At 40.3% G+C, this 18,348-nt stretch overlaps 1 protein-coding gene across 1 annotated transcript in view; it reads left to right on the forward strand.

Annotated features, from left to right (window-relative positions):
- Positions 1 to 391: 391 nt before the first annotated feature.
- Uri1 (URI1 prefoldin like chaperone) overlaps positions 392 to 18,348 on the forward strand; it is a 57,346-nt gene continuing 39,389 nt past the window's right edge. The window contains exon 1 of the mRNA XM_052165325.1: positions 392 to 806. Coding sequence (XP_052021285.1) covers positions 696 to 806 — 111 coding nt within the window. The 5' untranslated portion in view covers positions 392 to 695. The remainder of the gene's footprint in view (positions 807 to 18,348) is intronic.

Below are 18,348 nucleotides of genomic sequence, written 5' to 3' on the forward strand. Positions count from 1 at the left end.
ATACTGCAGCTTAATATATGTAAGGAAAATTGTAATGTGTACAGTAATTAATACATATGCAAAATATAGTTGTATATTGTGCATTTTAGCTCATTAAACAGCATTAGTTCATTAGAAGGCATGGGAAACAGCTGAATTTGATAAAATTAAATGAGCTTATGAAACAGTCTCAGTGCTCATATTAACTCACAGGCAGCGCCAAGTGAGTGGGGACCTACTAGCCCGCCACCTCTCACCCCCGGCACCGGCCTTGAGCCTCTCTCTCAGCCTCCACCCCGCCCCGAGGCCCTGTACCCACCATAGCTCCGCCCAGTAGGGCGGAGCTCGAGAGATTCCCGGCGTGCTGCGCGGGCGGGGCGAGGGGCGGGGCGTACGCGGGGGAGGCGCGGTTGTCGCGGGACGCTAGGCTGGGCCCGGTTGCGGGAGAGGAGCATAGCGCGCGTGGTGAAGGGCCTGCTGCTCTGAGGCGGCAGCGGCAGCGGCGGCGGAGGCATGCGCGTGTGAGATGCAGCCGCGGGTAGCCCGGACGCGAGCGGCGGCCCCCAGGGCAGCGGCGAAAGTGAGGGCGGCCTCTTCAGAGAGAGGCGTGCGGTGCATGAGGGCGAGCGCGCGGGCGCTGGGCATCCGCCGGCCACGCCGCCTCCATAAACACTTGTTTAGGACTTGTTCGCCTCGCTGAGGCTGCGGCGCCGGGCATGGAGCCCCCGGCCAAACCAGAGCCCGAGCCCCAGCCCCTTGCAGAGGCCTCAGCCGCCGCTCCGCTGCGCGCACCAGAGGTGGCGCGGCTTCGCGAGGAGCAGGAAAAGGTAACAGGCCGCGCTTGGTTCCGGCCCTGGCAGGCTTCCGCATGTGGCCGCGACTCTGAGCAGCCTCTAACGCGGCCAGCCCTCTGCGTGAGATCGAGATCCCCACGCGCGAGCTGCGCAGCCTCGGGCCGCGGGGACCACGGGAGAAACTTTTGTCACGTGCATTTGTTTTCTTTTGTCGGTGGCCCTTTGACCTTCCCCGCAAGGGATGCGGGGATCTGGGGAATGTAGAGGATGCAGGGGTTAGGATAGTCTGTTGACCCTGAACTGAGAGCAATTGTTGGAACTAAATAAAAATACGTCTTTTATTTTTTATTTTGGTGGGGGGATTACACTGAACAGAAGTGGTCACTCCCTGTACCCCTTAGCTCTTTATTACCTAAACGTTGCTAAAATGCACGTGCGCGCGCACACACACACACACACACACACACACACACACACGCACGCGAGATACCCTTATTTGATTGAACGTCCAACTTTGACTACGTTGGTGATGATGCACTTCCTGTGCAATCCCAGCTCTGGGGTTTAGTAGTCGACAAGAGAGAAGAGGGCCTTTGTTAAATTTTAACTTCAAGCCTATATTAAACGAGGCTTCTTTTTTCTTTTCTGAACTGCCAGAGGAGAGGAGAATGCTTTGGATCTCCAAATGGGATTTTTCTTTTCTCTCTCTCTTTTTTTTTTTTTTGTATAAGGAAGTGCTCTGTAGTTAGGAACTACAGCTTGATTGTTACATGTGAAAATGTCCTGTGGATTCTGAAGCTTTTCAAGTTGATTCTCCTGAAGTGCCTTGAAATTCTTTGAAAAGCGGCATTTAATTTGCTTAAATGCCACATGTCTTGCCCGAGTATCATGTATTAATAAAGGTTTAGGAAGTTGCATCAAAACCATAACAATTTGAGAAGCTCTATTTTTCTATATTTAAATAGTTTTGTGTGTAAACTTTATGTTATTTATTTGGAATTTACTCCTTGAGAATTGTACATGCATACAATTAAATCTATTTCATTCCTTCAACTTACTTCAATTCCTTCCCACACATTCCCCTTCCAACCTTATGTTCATTTTTTTCTTAATATCTCAGTGCAGCTAGTGCTTGCCCATATGTGTTTGGCTAGAACCATTCGTGGAGCACGGGCACCACAACCCCTTGTGTCAGTCTTTCTCCCTTAACTCCTGTCAACTTCCAGTAACTCCTCAGTTAAGAATAGGCCTCGGGAGCTCCTAGTTCATGTAAGCTTGAGTTTTTGCTGTGAATCCCAAACTTCTTTTTATTAATATACCTATGTAAAAATCTTCATAAACGTGGTTACAAAAATATACTGAGGTTAACTAAGTGAAAGTTTTTTCCTAGATCTGGAGAAATCCCTCTTGGCTTAGAAACCACCTGTTAACAGATTGCAGGAGTCTTTCATACTTTGCTTAGCTTTTTTTCCTTTAAATTATATTTTCCATTTTTTCCTAATATGTAATACAAATGTTGGGTTTTAAACTTGTAGTCCTTAAAGATGAGAGTTTAAAAGTTAACCTAATTTACTGTAATTTAAATTACAAGATGTATTTGTTTATTTATTTACGTTTTTCTTTATTATGGTTCTAGGAGAGCTATATTATCAGCCAACTTTTTAATTTTGAAACAAGATCTTTTTAAGTTGCTCAGGCTGGCCTTGAACTCTCACTGTAGCCTAGCCTGAACTTAAAGCTGTAAGCCTCTAGACTCAGTCTTACGAGTGGGTGGGGTTACCAGTGACATCAGACTGTATTTTATCTTAATTATTTTTAAAAGGAGAAACAGATTTTTAAAAAGAAAATAGAGGAAAAAAAGAAAGAAAAATAAAAACAAACCCAAACCAAGCCCTCCATACTACCTCATTGTTACTTTTGACAAAAGAATTTACCTTGTGAAAATGTGAAGTGGACATGGGTAGCCGGTGTTACCACTGCCTTTAGTCCATATGGAAAACACTTCTGCTTTCCTAGTGTAAAGTGTGAATAATGCTGATAGTATCTTGACTCCCATGTGTCAGTTTTTAAAGGGACAGCCTGGGTTTTATTCTGATGTTAGGGTGAGTGAAATGCGAGGGGTACTTTGGGGTGTTCTGAACAGCTTCTTGTGGTTAGTATTGTATTTGAGGGAGTTCCTCTCATGGATGCTAAACCCAACTGGAGACTGAATGTTTTCAGTGGATATAGACCTGAGTACCTTTGTCAGTCCTGCCTTGTCTTAATGTTAATTTGGCATATAAACTAAATGTGCATTTCTCTTTGGGTTAGGTAAAATACCTCCCAGTTCATAAGAAAGCCTTTCAGTATTTACTTAACAGACTTTACATAGTAGAAAAATCTGCATTGGTAGACAGGAGATTCACAAGGCCTTAACAAGGTTAAATACCTGTGCTTTCATTAGAGTTTTGCACAGGAAAGCTTTGCTTTGTAAATAGTGAATTAGTAATTTTGTGAGGGACTTTACTTAGGTTTTTAAAGCCAACTCAGAACAGTCCTGCAGTCTGTGGTGTGAAAGTAGAAGCATTTGACATTCTGAATGTTGAGGGGGAAAGTGTCATAATAGCTTTGTATGTGTGGACACTTACATCCTTTATGTCAGCCATAGCCTTTCCCTGTTCCCTGAGAGGGAATTAAACTGTCAACAGAATGACTTCTTGGTTTGATGGTGGTATCTACTTTGCTGGCTTTAGTGTCAGAAAGGGGCCTGAGTTCCTACATAGAGGCTTAGGGAGTGATTCTCAGAACCTGGACTCCTTGAGAAGGACTGTAAATAATGCTTAAGTGTTGTTGCCCTTGTTTCCTTGAAATCCCACTAAGTGCACCAGGTTTTATCCTGTTCTCTCCTTTTTTGGTTCTGGTTGATATTAGAGCACTGAATCAGGAGGGAAATTTGGCAGCTTGAAGAAAAGGGTAAACACAGTGTGAAGGAGCGCATCCCCAGTGAGTGACAGCATCTGAGGTGAATGGGTAGGCTCAGGAGCACTGCTCTCATTTTCATGGACACAGTCCATGGTAAAACACTCAAAAACCCCCCCCCCTTTGTTAAAATTTGTGTTCTTATTTCTTTTTCTCTTTTCCTTTTTTCCTTATTTCTTTCTCTCCCTCCCTCCTTCCTTCTTTAAAATTTTTTTTCTCATGAGCCATGCTGGCCTTGAACTAGAATGGCTGTGAGCTCCTCCTTGATCCAGCCTCCCTGTCTCTCTTAGGGAGACTTTTTTGCTTCCCCTCTCTCCATCTGTAGGAGCTGGGATTAAGGGTGTGTGCAACCAGGGAATCTTTATTTTTATTTATTTATTTATTTATTTATTTATTTTAAAGATTTATTTATTGTTATATGTAAGTAGACTGTAACTCTCTTCAGACACACCAGAAGAAGGCATCAGATCTCATTACGGATGGTTGTGAGCCACCATGTGGTTGCTGGGATTTGAACTCAGGACCTTTGGAAGAGCAGTCAGTGCTCTTAACGACTGAGCCATCTCTCCAGCCCCGGAATCTTTATTTTTTAAGTTAATCTATTAGGTTGGCATTCAAAATCATGATGGATTTTATTATAGCAATTTTATCCTTCCCCTTCATCCTTTTAGATTTTTTTAAAAAGATTTATTTATTATATGTAAGTTCTAGCTGTCTTCAGACACACTAGAAGAGGGCATCAGATCTCATTATGGATGATGGTGAGCTACCGTGTGGTTGCTGGGATTTGAACTCAGGACCTTCGGAAGAACAGTCAGTGCTCTTAACCGCTGAGCCATCTCACCAGCCCCCCTCCATCCTTTTTTGATCCGGCAAGACATGTAAGAAGAGTTCCTGTGGTTTTGTTTAGAATGGGAAAAACCTGAAAGTCCTACATTGGAGAGTTGGTTAAATAATAATGCATACCTTTTTTTTTTTTAATTTTTAATTTTTTGGTTATCTGAGACAGGGTTTCTCTGAATAGCCCTGGCTGTCCTAGAACTCACTCTGTAGACCAGGCTGGCCTCGAACTCAGAAATAACCTGCCTCTGCCTTCCAAGTGCTGGGATGAAAGGCATGTGCCACCACTGCCCAGAAATCATGCACATCTTAAACAGGAATGCACACTAGAATAGTAGGTGTGATATGGATCCTGTTTTGCTCAGGCACTTATATAAATACTCACTTTATATAAAAAACTACCATAGAAAGATAAACCTAAAAGTTTGTAAAATTAGAAAATTTTAGTTTTCCAATAAAAGTGTTGAAACTTAATTTTTGTGCTAACAGGTTTGTCATAATATCCTTAATTGTTAACCAGTTTCTAAGCAAGAAAAATAAGTATTGGGTAGGTTTTGAATACCAGCTACTAGGTTTATTTCTTAGTTACTTTAGTGCTCATTACATTTATTGAAAATGTTGCCTATATAGTTTCTGTTTTTCCTTCTCTCCTTAAGGAATTTGCTAAATTTTTCTGACAAAAGATAAAAAAGAGAGAAACTCAGGTTATCTTTTGTTTTATCTTTTATTTTGCTTTTTGAGACAGAGTCTTAGTATATAGCCCTGGCTAGCTTTGCTAGTGCAGCCTTTGCCTCAGCTTCCTCAGTACTGGAGCCACCACACCATGTATGTACATCAGGATTGTGACGTACTTACAGAACCTTTTGGTAGAAAGATGTCTACTTCATGGAGTTAATGAGGACTGGGTTCCCCTTCTCCCTAGCATGAGTGACAAGACTGTGATGAAATAATTTGGGCTCCCTTATGCTTCCTCCTACCCCCCCAGACATCAGTGACATAACTCTGGTGAGGTATTTCAGTCTGCTCTATGCAGGTTTCTTGCATGAAAGTCTTGTTAAATCTTCTTTCTCGATTGGCTATATGTTGAAATTTTGGTTTCTTGACTGAGGCCATATGGCTGGGGTAGCTGATTTATATCTCTTGATACTGTTATGTTTTACTAGTGGAGCTATAGTGAAATTTATTATCTGAAAGAACTAAGGTGCAATGTGATTCCTTAAGTTCATTTTCAGGATAGCAGTACGACTGGGAAGATCAGTAGGATAATTTCTTTACCACTGAGGGCCTTAAGTAATTACAGCTTGGAATTTGAACTAGTTAATACTCTCCTTATACCAGAGTCTTGGAGAATTAAATGCAGCAGAAATACATATTTTAATCTTTTCTAAAAGCAGAACATCTACTTTAGCTTAGTGGAAGATTTTCAATTTTGTCTTGGTAAATTCCTGTTGGTTTAAGGAGCTCTGTCAGCCAGGTAGTGCAGTAGTTGGAACCCAAGTCATAGGATTCAGTCACTTAACTCTTGTTGAGTATGCTGAAGTTGTGCTGAGCTCAGAGTTTCAAATGAGGAGGTCACTGGAGTGAAGCCATGCAGATGGCACATTTACATGTCTGATGATAAGTGATTGATAAGGATAAGCAGAAAGGAACCGGGAGGCCTGGACTGGTGGGGAATGTTTCTTACGTAAGCAACGTGTCAGTGTAGTGCATTTTCATTAAAGCAGAAACCTCAGTTAAGTGGCCGGGAGCCTGTGTGGAAGACATATTTGAGCAGAGTTTTATGCAGATGGGAGAGAATCAGGCTGAGAGCATTGGCAGGTTTCTTCACTAAAGGGTTTTGAGTTTTGTTTTTGCAAGAGGAGAAGCCATTAGAACACATTTGAGACTTGAGTTCTAAATATCCTTTTGTCACTCATGTGTGAAGAAGAGAGGCCCAGGCTCACATTATAGGGAGTCCATTCTGTTAGCCCAAGCATTGTGCTGGATGTTTATACAGTCGCTGTTGGAGTCTTCATGAGTTTCCCAGGTGAATAATTTGGGCTGTTGTTTTTTTGCCTGGTCCACCTCATGGGGTATTCTGTCTTTGGTTCACCTTACACTGCTGTTGCAGAAGTGGTTATACCAGTTTACATGCCTGCTAGCTGTGGTGCACCGTCCAGTGTCTCTACATTTTTAATTACTCTAACACCTTTGGTGGTGTCCATATCTTTCATAATTGCTAGTTAGTCTAGTGATGACTGAGGCTGATTTATCTTTTCAAGTGTATTTGAGCAGTTTCGATTTTTAGCTTTTTCAAAGGATAGCTACTGGTTGCTTTTCTACCTTCTATGGGGATAGTTTTCATACTCTAGTTGATCATAGTAGCTGTTCATACATTTTTTTTAGTTACGGACTCTAGACTTCTTGCTGGTCTGAGGCTGGAGTTAACATCCTGTAGTGTTCTTTGATGACCTTGAATTCTCGATTTTATTTCCTTTGTTGGTAGTCTGTGTTTGTTTGATTGGGAATGGAACCCAGGACTGTGCCCATGTAGGCAAGCTCTTTACTACTGAGCTCCGGTCCTGTTTTAAAGACCTCATTTCTACTCGTGTTCTGGTATACCCTCTTAATAAACTACCTTGCATTGGGACCAGCAGTTTGTTCATCATTGATTTGAGCACTCTTAGGGATTGAGGCAGTTCTACTTCTGGGTTTAGGGGTTTAGTTCATTAGGATGATCCCCCCCACTTTCTTGTTATCTCGGTTATGACAGGTGATGGGTATAATTTGTTTCTCAAGTCTGTTCTGATGGCTTTGTTATTCTCACAGCCAAAATTATTCTCCTGTAATTTTATGGCTTTCTAAGTTGTCGTTCCCCAAATTATTTATTATTGCTCAGTATGTATTCGCACATGCATGCTTTCATGTGTATGTGAGGTCAACGCTATTGCAGAGTTGGTTCTGTCTACCTGTACACTAGTTTCCGGAATGGAACTCAGGTGTCATGCTTGCTTGGCAAATGCCTTTAATCTGCTGAGCCATCTCGCTGGCCCAAGAAGTTCTCTTGATACCTAGTAGTGGAATTTAGTGGTAGTTACTCAAGATTGCCTTGTCTTGCAAAGGCATTTTGCTTTTGTTTTCCTGCCTTTGGCACTGTTAGGTTCTTTATGTAAGAGCAAATGTAATTTATGTAGTGTTCCTTGGGAACAACTATATAGAATAACCATTAAAGGCGTAGGTGATGTTTATTGTGGATATGCCTGCTTTTTGTCTTTCAGTGGTGCTGGAGATCTAACCAAGTGTTTTGTGTGTGCTAAATATCTGTGTGCTTTCCCACACTGAGCTACATCCCTCAGTGCTTTTTAATTTTCTATTTTGAGACAGGATTTTGCTAGCTAACACAGGCTGGTTTCAAACTTGCAATTCTCCCATTTCTGCCAAGTAGGTGAATTAGAGACATGTACCAGTATTCCCGGTTTATATTTTTTTCTTACCAGATAAAAGAAATTCCCTTATAACAGCTTTCTGAGAGCTTTAATGATTGATTATTAAAGTTTAGAAAATGCTTTGTTCTGAGTTGAAAAATTATAGGTAACTTATTCAAAGGAGCCTATTTGATAATTCTAATGTTGAAGTTGTTTTTTTTTTTTTTCTTTGTTTTGAGACAGGGTCTTCCACTGTAGCCCAGTCTGGCCTAGAACTCTTCATTCAGTGTTCCCAGTGTGGAGAAAGCTGTACTAACCAGCTATTTTCCTCTTCCGTTAAATAGATTTTATCTTATTTTATTTTATGCGTATGAGTGTTTTGTCTGCATGCATGTGTGCATAGTCCCCAGTGAGATCAGAAAAGGCCATCAGATTCCTTGGGACTGGAGTAATATAGTGTTGTGAGCAGCTATGAGGGTGCAGGGAACTGAACCAGGGTCCTCTGCAAAACCAAGAAGAACTCTTACCCATTGGACCAACTCTCCGCTCTTTTATTTTCAAGGAAGGCAGAGTTGTAAAAATACGTGCTATGTACTGTGAGGTATATTTTGTAGGTGGGAGGTGTTCAGTTCTTACTGCTTGCAAGTTCTATTTTCCTTTGAAACAGTTGTTCTTGGTGCTTTGTGTTATGTCAGTCATGAGCCATGATAAAAATAACCTAAGCCTCGGATTTGGGGAGTTTTTATATGTAGTATTTCAAGGTTGGAAATCTTCCTTTCCTGTTGTGTCTATATCTTCTCTATATTAGAACAGAATTGATTTATGGCCCTATAATGTAGGAGGTATGAAGTGAAGGAGGTGCCTAGACGTTTGGTGTTCATGTTTGGTTTCATCTGTGTTTTACATTTGGGTTTGAAAATGGGGTCTGGACTGCTGGAAAATGTGTTCAGCTGTTTAGAGTATGTATTGCTCTTGTAGGAAACAGGAGTTTGGTTCCAGGCTAAAAGCAACTGCATTCAGGTGCACACACAGAGAACCAAAGATTATACAAATGGACTTCTGTGTAGTTAAGAGTAGCCATTTGGTACAGAGGCTGTGGGGCTTCACAATGGAGTTAAAGTTCTTTTGGAAATTTATTATTTTATATGTATGAGTATTTTGTCTCATGTATGTTTGTGCACCGTGTGTATGCCTGTGCATTGGATCCAGAAGACAGCATTGGATCCCTTGGAACTGGAGTTACAGATGATTTGAGTTGCCATGTGGTTTTTGGGAATCAACCTTGAGTCCTCTGGAAGACCAGCCAGCACACTTAACCTTTGAGTCATTTTTATAGTCCAGTATTGGCTTTTATACTTCCATTATCAAGTATGTTTTTTGGTGTACATATCCACCACTGGGAGGAAAAATCCATGCCAGTTAAAACTAGAAAGGTAGATAGCTCCGTATCCTCTTTCATGACTCCTGTTGCTTATCTGCATTCAGTCCTTTCTGCTCCCCTGCATTTTGGCCTTTGTTTTGTTCTCTTTTCTGTTTGTTATACTGTAAGAACAAGATTTTGTTTACATATACACATATATTGGCTAGATTCCACATTTGAGGGAGAATGTATTTTTCTTTCTGTGGTTGTGTCACTTCAATATCATTCCAAGTCCATCCATTTTCCTGCAGATTTTGTGATTCCATTTTTTTTTAGAACTGAATGGTATCATATATCCCACTTACACACACACACACACACACACACACACACACACACACACACACACACTCACACACACACACTCACACACACTCACACACTACATTTTTTACTCTTAAGTATGTGTAGGTAAGTTTTGTCTGTCTTTGAGATGGTCTTATTATGTAGCCAAGGCTTGCTGTGGACTAACAGCGATACTTCCATTTTAGTCTTCCCAGTTCTGGGATTACAGGCCTGGTAAGTAAGCTTGTTAGTTTTTGTGCATGTATAGGTATGTGCTTTTTTAAATGTGGGGTCAGGCCTCAAACTTAGGTCTTCAAGTACTTTGCCAACTGAAGCATCTTCTTAGCCCCACTCTTAAGTAAGCTTTAGTATACAAGACATTTTTATGTAGAAAATATTTTAGAATATTGCACATTTTAGAAGAAAGGATAGTCTAGGTGTGTGACTGTTATTACCGGATGAAGTCGTCTTTGCGTGGCTGTGATGGTCTTCTCTTCTCTTCTCTTCTCTTCTCTTCTCTTCTCTTCTCTTCTCTTCTCTTCTCTTCTCTTCTCTTCTCCTCTCTTCTCCTCTCTTCTCCTCTCTTCTCCTCTCTTCTCCTCTCTTCTCCTCTCTTCTCCTCTCTTCTCCTCTCTTCTCCTCTCTTCTCCTCTCTTCTCCTCTCTTCTCTCTTCTCCTCTCTTCTCCTCTCTTCTCCCCTCCCCTCCCCTCCCCTCCCCTCCCCTTTTCTCTTCTCTGGCCTGTGCTGTTTGCTTGATTACTGTCTCCTTCCTCATTCAGGATAGTTAGACTCCAACATCCACTATCTCAGATCCAGAGTTCTTCCTGCAGTGGTCATTTCTAGTACTTAGTGGTACAAGATAAACCCTTAGCAATTTCCAGCATTCAAACCCATTTCCTGTGTAGGGTTTTCAATTAGCCTTGGTGTCATGGAGCTTAAAACCTTTTTTTTTTTTTTTAATTAGAAGTAAAATTTAGAGATCTTTATCCTTCCTTCCTTCCTTCCTTCCTTCCTTCCTTCCTTCCTTCCTTCCTTCCTTCCTTCCTTCCTTCCTTCCTTTCTTCCTTTCGGTTTTTCGAGACAGGGTTTCTCTGTGTAGCCCTGGCTGTCCTGGAACTCACTCTGTAGACCAGGCTGGCCTCGAACCCAGAAATCCTCCTGCCACTGCCTTCCAAGTGCTGGAATAACAGGCGTGTGCCACCACTGCCGGCTGAAATTCTTATTTCTTCTGGATAGTTTACTATCTAAATGATTTATACTAGAGTGATACTCACTGTTCCATGGTTGTTACCATTGTTTCCCAACTGTTTTGACTTCTGCACATAGAGCCTGTAGCCGTAAGCATAGCTGCTTCATCTACCTTCCTTCTCTAGCAGTCTCTAGGATCTCTTTTAGCAATCTCTAGCAATTGCCTTTAGAATTCATGTATTCTGGGTCTGTCGTGCAATTGGAATCCTGGCATTTGTACTAATAAGGCTTTGGTGTATTTCATTTGCCACCTTCGCTAGGTTTGTTTCGAGTAGAACTTCTATTACATTGAGTAATGTTCCATTGTACATCCATGGGCTGTTGGTTCTTTCTGCTTTTTAGCGGTTAGGAATAATAATGCTGTCCTGAACTGTGTAAGCATCTGAGTCTGTTTTCAGTTCCTTGGCATATGCATCTGGGAATAGAGTGGTTGAATCCTATGGTAACAGGAACTACTGCACTGTTTTCCATAGGAGCTGCACAGTTGTATTCCCACCAGCAGTATATGAAAATGCTGGTCTCTGCATGCCCTTGTTCAGTTATAGCTGCCTTCATAATCGTGAAGAAGAATCTAAGTGTGCTTGTGATCGCTGTTTCTCTGATGTCTAAGGATGTTGCCTAACTCTTCACATGCCTATTGGCTATTTGTGTATCCTCTTGGGGAAATTTCTATTCAAATCCTTTACCCATGTTTTAATTGGTCTGTCATTTTGTTGAGTTACAAGAATTCTATATATCTGGATATTAAATGCCAATGTATAATTTGCAGTACTTTTCTTGATTTTTTTTTTAAACTTTCTGATAATGTCCTGTAATGCACTAAAGTTTTAAATTTTCTTTAAAGTTTTTTATTTACTATTATATGCATGTGTGCCATGGTATGTGCATCGAGGTCAGGTTATTCCTTTTTGATGTCTTTTCTCTCTGTGGATTCTGGGGATTGAACTTGGGTGGCCACATTTGGTTATCAAGTACACCTCTACCCATTGAGCCACCTTGAAAGCCTAAAATGCAGGATTTTCTCTGTGGTTTCTTTAGTTTTTCCATAATTAGCTCTTTTTGAGGTGAACATTGGAATTGTGTTAAATTTATTAATATTTGCTTCTTAATCTCACTTTGGTTTTATGAATATATAAAACATTTATATGGCTTAAAATCACAACTATGTAAGAAATTTATTTCCATCCCTTTTTCTGTCTGCCATTATAGATAACTATTTTTGATTTATTTTTGGTTTGCCTCATTGTATTCTGTCCTTTAAACTAACAAGTCTATATGCCCCTTCATCTCCACCCTGCTTCCTTGCACAAAAGGTAGCATAGTTTATTTTGTCTCTTATTTATCTTATTAAGTGAAATACCTGTTAATTTTCTAGTTTCTAGAGATACCTTAGCCTATTTTATAGTTGTCTAATATTCCACTGTATAGGTAATTATTTTCTGTTACTAAACTTTAATTTTCATGCTATTAATGTGTAATGTTATACAAAATTGTAGACAGGTTTCACTGTCCTGTTTTCCTCCTATATATAATGTACTTTTATCTTACTCTTCTTGGGTGCTTCCATCCCTTTTTTCTTCCCAAATAGTCTCTCTTCTGCTTTTGTGTCTTCCCTTGACCCCAGTCTGTAGTCTCCATTTGAAAAACCAAACCAAGCCATGTAGGATTTGTCTGAATCTGGTCTGTTTTGCCTAACACAATGATACTATGCATTTACTTGCAGACATGATTTTTTTCTTTCTTAGTGCTGAATAGTTTTTTTGTTTGTTTCTTTGTTTTGTTTTTTTTTTTGAGACAGGGTTTCAACCCAGGCTGATGTTGAACTACCAATGTACCTAAGGATGGCTTTGAATCACTGATCCTCCTCTTAACTTCCAGAGTGCTAAAACTGTAGGTTGTGCCAGCATGCCTGGTTTCATAGTGTCTGGGCATTGACCTCAAGGCTTTGTGCATGATAGACAAGAGCTTAACCAACTGAACTATATCCTCCCTGCCCCCATAGTATTTTTATGTATCATTTTCTTTATTTAGACATCTGTTGGTGATTAGACTGATTCCATGTCTTTGCTGTTGTGGCTAGTGCAGCAGTAAAGGCTATGCACATCATCTTTTTGTATGCTGCCTTTGATGCTTTGGCTACATTTCCAGAAGTGGTACAGCTGTACCATGATGGTGTGTGTGTGAGTGTGTGAGTGTGTGAGTGTGTGTGTGTGTGTGTGTGTATATGTATGTATGTGTGTGTGTGTGTGTTCTCAATGCTTATTACTATAGTGCTTGCATAATCTACATTCTCATTGAGCAAATATTGTTTCCTCCCTCCCTCCCTCCCTCCCTCTCTCCCTCCCTCCCTCCCTCTCTCCCTCCCTCCCTCCTTCTTTCTCTCTCTCTCCTCTCCTCTCTCTTCTCTAGTTTTTTGAGACAGGGTTTCTCTACATATCCCTAGCTGTCCTGGAACTCATTCTGTAGACCAGACTTACCTCACAGATTTACCTATCTCTGCCTCCTGAGTGCTGGGATTAAGGGCATGCACTACCACCTCTGAGTGAAAACATTTGTTTCTTTAAAAAGGCTTTTATGTGTATGTGTGCCTGCATGAGTTTATGTGTGCCACATGCATGCAGGTGCCCTTGCCAGAAGAAGGTGTTAGATCCTCTGGAACTGGAGTTATAGGCAGTTGTGAGCCACCCAGTGCGGTGCTGGGGAACTGAACTGAGATTTCTGGAAGAGCAGCAAGTATGTTTTCCTGCAAAGCCACCTCTCTACCCCCTATTCATAGTATTTCAAGTGTCTGGAAGAGTTTGTTACTGGATGGTCTGGGTCAGCTATAGTTTCTAAGAGACTGAAGATTAGTTTAAGGGACTGTTCAGGATTTCTTTTTTCATTTTTTTCTTTTCTTTCTTTTTTTTTGAAAAGCATATTCTTTTATTGGGAAAGGAAGTAAAACATTTTATGATAGAATTGAAGATTTACATGGAAAATATTTCTGATAAAATAGAAGAGATATATAGAAAAACATGATATATAGAAAAATATGTTAAAATTGGCAATTTTCATGGAAAATTAAAGGTAAAATGGTAGACATAAAAGACATTGCTAAATTAATCGAAAAAGGAAGTAGAAACATTTTATGATAGAATCGAAGATTTACTTGGAAAATATTTCTGATAAAATTGTAGCAAAATGTAGAAAAACATGTTAAAATTGAAGACTATCGCCGGGTGGTGGTGGTGCACACCTGTAATCCCAACACTCTTGTTATCCAGGACTTGCTGTAGTGGGAGAACTGGGTTCTGATGTTGCCAAGTAGCCTTGGTTTGTGTTGGTAGGGTTCTTGTGTTTGCCTTTCACCATCTGGATATCTCTAGTGTTAGTTGGTCTTGCTGTCTCTGGCTGGAGCTTGTCCCTCCTGTGGGCCTGTATGCCTGTGTCTGTATTCCTGCGAGACCAACTCTCGAGTCTTCTGGAAGGGTCTGTGCACAGCAGGATGTGGAGCTGGCTTCCTGGTGCAAATGGTAGCCGGAAGACTTCTGTCCCAGCTGCTCCACTGATCGTTTGACCTGTTCATTTGCCTTATCATTGTTGTAGGTACCTTACGTATATTATAGGTTGTTTTTATTATCAGTTAAAACTTATTTATTTATTTATTTATTTATTTATTTATTTATTTATTTTTTATATAGGTACACTATAACTGTCTTTAGACACACCAGAAGAGGGCATCAGATCCCATTACAGATGGTTATGAGCCACCATATGGTTGCTGGGAATTGAACTCAGGACTTCTGGAAGAACAATCAGTATTCTTAATCAAACAATCAGTATTCTTAATCACAGAGCCATCTCTCCAGCCCCAAAACTGTTTCTTGCTTTGTTGTGAGTTATTTATTGACCTCTGAGTTACTTAGACATATATTCTTTAACTTAAAAATACTGATTATTTTCTGTTGCTGATACTCATATTTAATTTTACTGTAATCAAAGAACTTATAATTGGAAAATTGGAATTTGATTCTTGCTGTTTGGCTGAATATATTTATTAGTAAATACTTTTTTTTTTTTTTTTTTTTTTTTTGCAAATAAATTTAATCTTTAGCTTTCTAGTCCAACATTTCTTTGGCTAGCTCCGATTGGTTGAATGTGCTGTTCACGTACTTTATGGCCAGCCCTTTCTAGTACTCTGGGCTGTCAAGAGATCTGTGTTAGCTTTTCACTATAGTTACAAGGCTGTGATGTTCATTCGGATTGTCAAACTTCTGGTCAGTTGACTTTCTTTACCATTTTGAATTTTTGTTTTATTGTCTTTGAAGATGTTCTTGTCTTCAAGTTACCTTTATTAGTATTCATTTTGAGACCCATCATTTTTAACTTCAGTATTTGTGTTTGAAGTGTTTCTTATAAACAGCATGTAGTTGTGGTTTTAATTTTTAGTTGACATCTTCTTTTAGAGCAGTTATGTGTAAATACTATAGACATTTATCACTTTTCTATTTGATTTTACTTTGTATTTTAAAATTTGTTATAAAAAGACACCCTGTCTTTAAGACTTTTTTTTAAATCTTGAAAAACTAGACTGTGTTATTAAACAATAGCTCTGTTTTCTATCCTATCAACAAACACCCTTCTGCTTTTTCTGTCTCTGACTTTGACTAATCCAGGTAGCTCATGTAAGCAGTCATACAGTTTTGCCCTTTTTTACTGGCTTGTTTGACTTAGTGTAATATTTTCAAAGCATTCAGGTTGTGGTATTTATCATATTACCCCTCTTGATTATGTGTATGATGTATGTGTGTGCATGTATACTTGTGTGTGCATTTCTATGTATCTGTGTGTTTTATGAATGTGGCTTTGCATATGCTGTGGTGTGCATGTGGAGGTCAGGACAACTTCAAGTGTCTGTCCTTGCCTTCTCCGTGTTTGAGGCAGTATCTGTCTGTTGTGGGCTGTTGCATACACTAGACTAGCTGGCCATCAAGTTTTTAGGGATTCTTCTGTCTCTGCCATCCATCTTGTAAGAATCTAGGATTGCAGGGGTGTGTGTGTACGTGTGCGTGTGAGTGCGCGTGTGCGTGCGTGTGTGTGTGTGTGTGTGTGTGTGTGTGTGTGTGTGTGCGCGCGCGCGTGCGTGTGTGTGTGTGTGTGTGTGTGTGTGTGTGTGTGTGTGTGTGTATGTGTTTGGATTTTATATGGATTCTAGGCATTCACACCCAGATTCTCATGATTATATGGCAAGTGCTTTTACCCATTGAACCAACATTCCAATCCTGCCTGGGTTTTAAAACAGGATCTGGAGAAGCAGTCCCCCAATCTCCAGACTTGTTTCTCTGTGTGTCTTAGAGTAGCCTGGGACTCATGCTCCTGCTTCATATCATTGCCACCCAGGTCTAGAATTAGTCCTTTTTAAGGTAAGTAATATTTTACTGTATCCAACATTGTATTAAAATTGTTTTATACGATATTTATCTATACTGGACATGCTGCCTTCATTTTGAAGGTTATGAATAATGCTGCTGTAGACATGATTGTGTGTAAATATATGCTGTTTGCTTTGAGTGCTTTGGGTGTAGTCAGTTTAAATGCTGGATCATAGAGGAAGTACGTGTTAGTGTTTGAGGAACTGCTACATGACTTTCTACAGTGACTGCCCACTTTTACCTTCCCAGCAGCAATTCTCAGTGGCTCCAGCTTCTCTGTATACAAATAATGCTTGTTATTTTCCTGATGGCCAGCCTGATATGTGTGAAGTGGTATCTTACTATTATTCCATTTTACCTACTTTCTTCTTATTTCTCCCCCTTTCTATCTTTGGATTAATCAAACATAACATTATTTATTGTTACTTCTGCCTATTAATGTTTTTATGATAGATTATTGAACTACACGTGTACTATACTGTATGTACCTCAATACTCAGTGTGCTATAGATTTATACTAGGCTTGTACATCTAGGTTCAGCATGCATTCATTTAATCAACCTTTTCTCTTTTCTTTCTTTCCCCTCCTTCTCCTCATCATTGATTGATTTATTGATTGAGATTGGGTTTCACTATATAGTTCTGACTGGCCTAGAACTTTCAAGAGATCCACCTGTATCTGCCTTCTGAATGCTGGTGTTAAAGGTGCAAGGCTTCCTTGGCTCCCGCCCACATCTTGATTATTGCTTTAGTACATTTTGTTAGTGTGCATTTTGCTTGTTGTAATCCTGTATTTAGTTGTATATGGCTGGTACTAATCTTGACACCCACCCCTGTGACCTGCACTATCGCAGCTGCTCTGGAGTGCCTTCTGCATGTGTGCTGCTGAATAAAGACGGTTTCTATTTCTTTCAACGAAGAATGAAAATCTGGTGTGGAATTTTCAGTCATCTGTTGAAAATCTTAGTTTTTCTTTCATGTTGGAGGATGTGTTAACTGTAGATATACTAATGATAGATTCTTCAGTTATTTGTTTCAGGACTTCAAGATTCTCCTCTGATTCCAGGGTGTGGCATTTTATAACTTTGGTTGCTTCTTTGAAGGCTATATGCCATCTCTCTGCCTTGCACCTCTAGCTACACCTAAAATTCTAACTACATTGCTGTGCCCAGATGTTAAGAAATACTGACTTATGCTGTGCTTAGTGTCTGTTTAACATTGGCTGTGGTAATTTTAGAAACTTCAGTTGTATGGTTTTTCTTCTTTTTGACTCCCTCGCTTCCTCCCTCCTTCTGTCCCTCCCCTTCCTCCCTTCTTTTTCTGTCTGGTGAATGAATTTAGGCTTTGCACTTGCTTGGCAGGTGTTCTGCCACTAAGCTAGAGCCACAGCTAAAGCATTTTCATTTAAAAAAAAACCTCTTTTTTAAAAAGAGGTTCCCAGTAAAAAGTTTCTGTCTTTTCATGTCTTTTCTTGTGTCCTCTTATACCTGTGCATTGTAATTTATTTTATTGACACCAGTGTCCAGATTGTATAACCTTTTTGTTTTGTTTCTTTTCTTTTTACCTGTGTTTGGTCATGTGCTTCTGTTTTGTGGCATTGTAGTCGTTTTGGGTTAAATGCAGGGATGGTAGGTGTGCCTGAAGAAGATGTCTTCTGAGAGAGGCCTCCCTTGCCTCAGGCAGGCAGGCTTTGTGCAGCCAAGGCCAGCCTGCCTCCAGCGGGCGCTGAGTGGGGGGTGGGGGGGTCAAGTGCCTCCTTAGTGAGGGTGTTCTTTTAGGTTCCTTCTGGACTTTGAGAGCACAGCTTGTTCACAGCTTTTGGAAGCTTCTGGACTCTTTAGTTTTTGTTTTATTCCAACCTCTTCCCAAAGTTTTGGTTTAGCTTTTTGGCCTTTTTAGCTTTAGGATTTGACAGGTCTTTGGATAGAAACTAGCCATATCCTTCCATCCTCTCAGGGCTCATTTTGCTTTTCTCCTTGTCAGATTCTCCTGCCTGCTTCTTTCTTTG

This window comes from Apodemus sylvaticus, chromosome 1 (assembly GCF_947179515.1).
Source record: "Apodemus sylvaticus chromosome 1, mApoSyl1.1, whole genome shotgun sequence".
NCBI classification, from domain to species: domain Eukaryota; kingdom Metazoa; phylum Chordata; class Mammalia; order Rodentia; family Muridae; genus Apodemus; species Apodemus sylvaticus.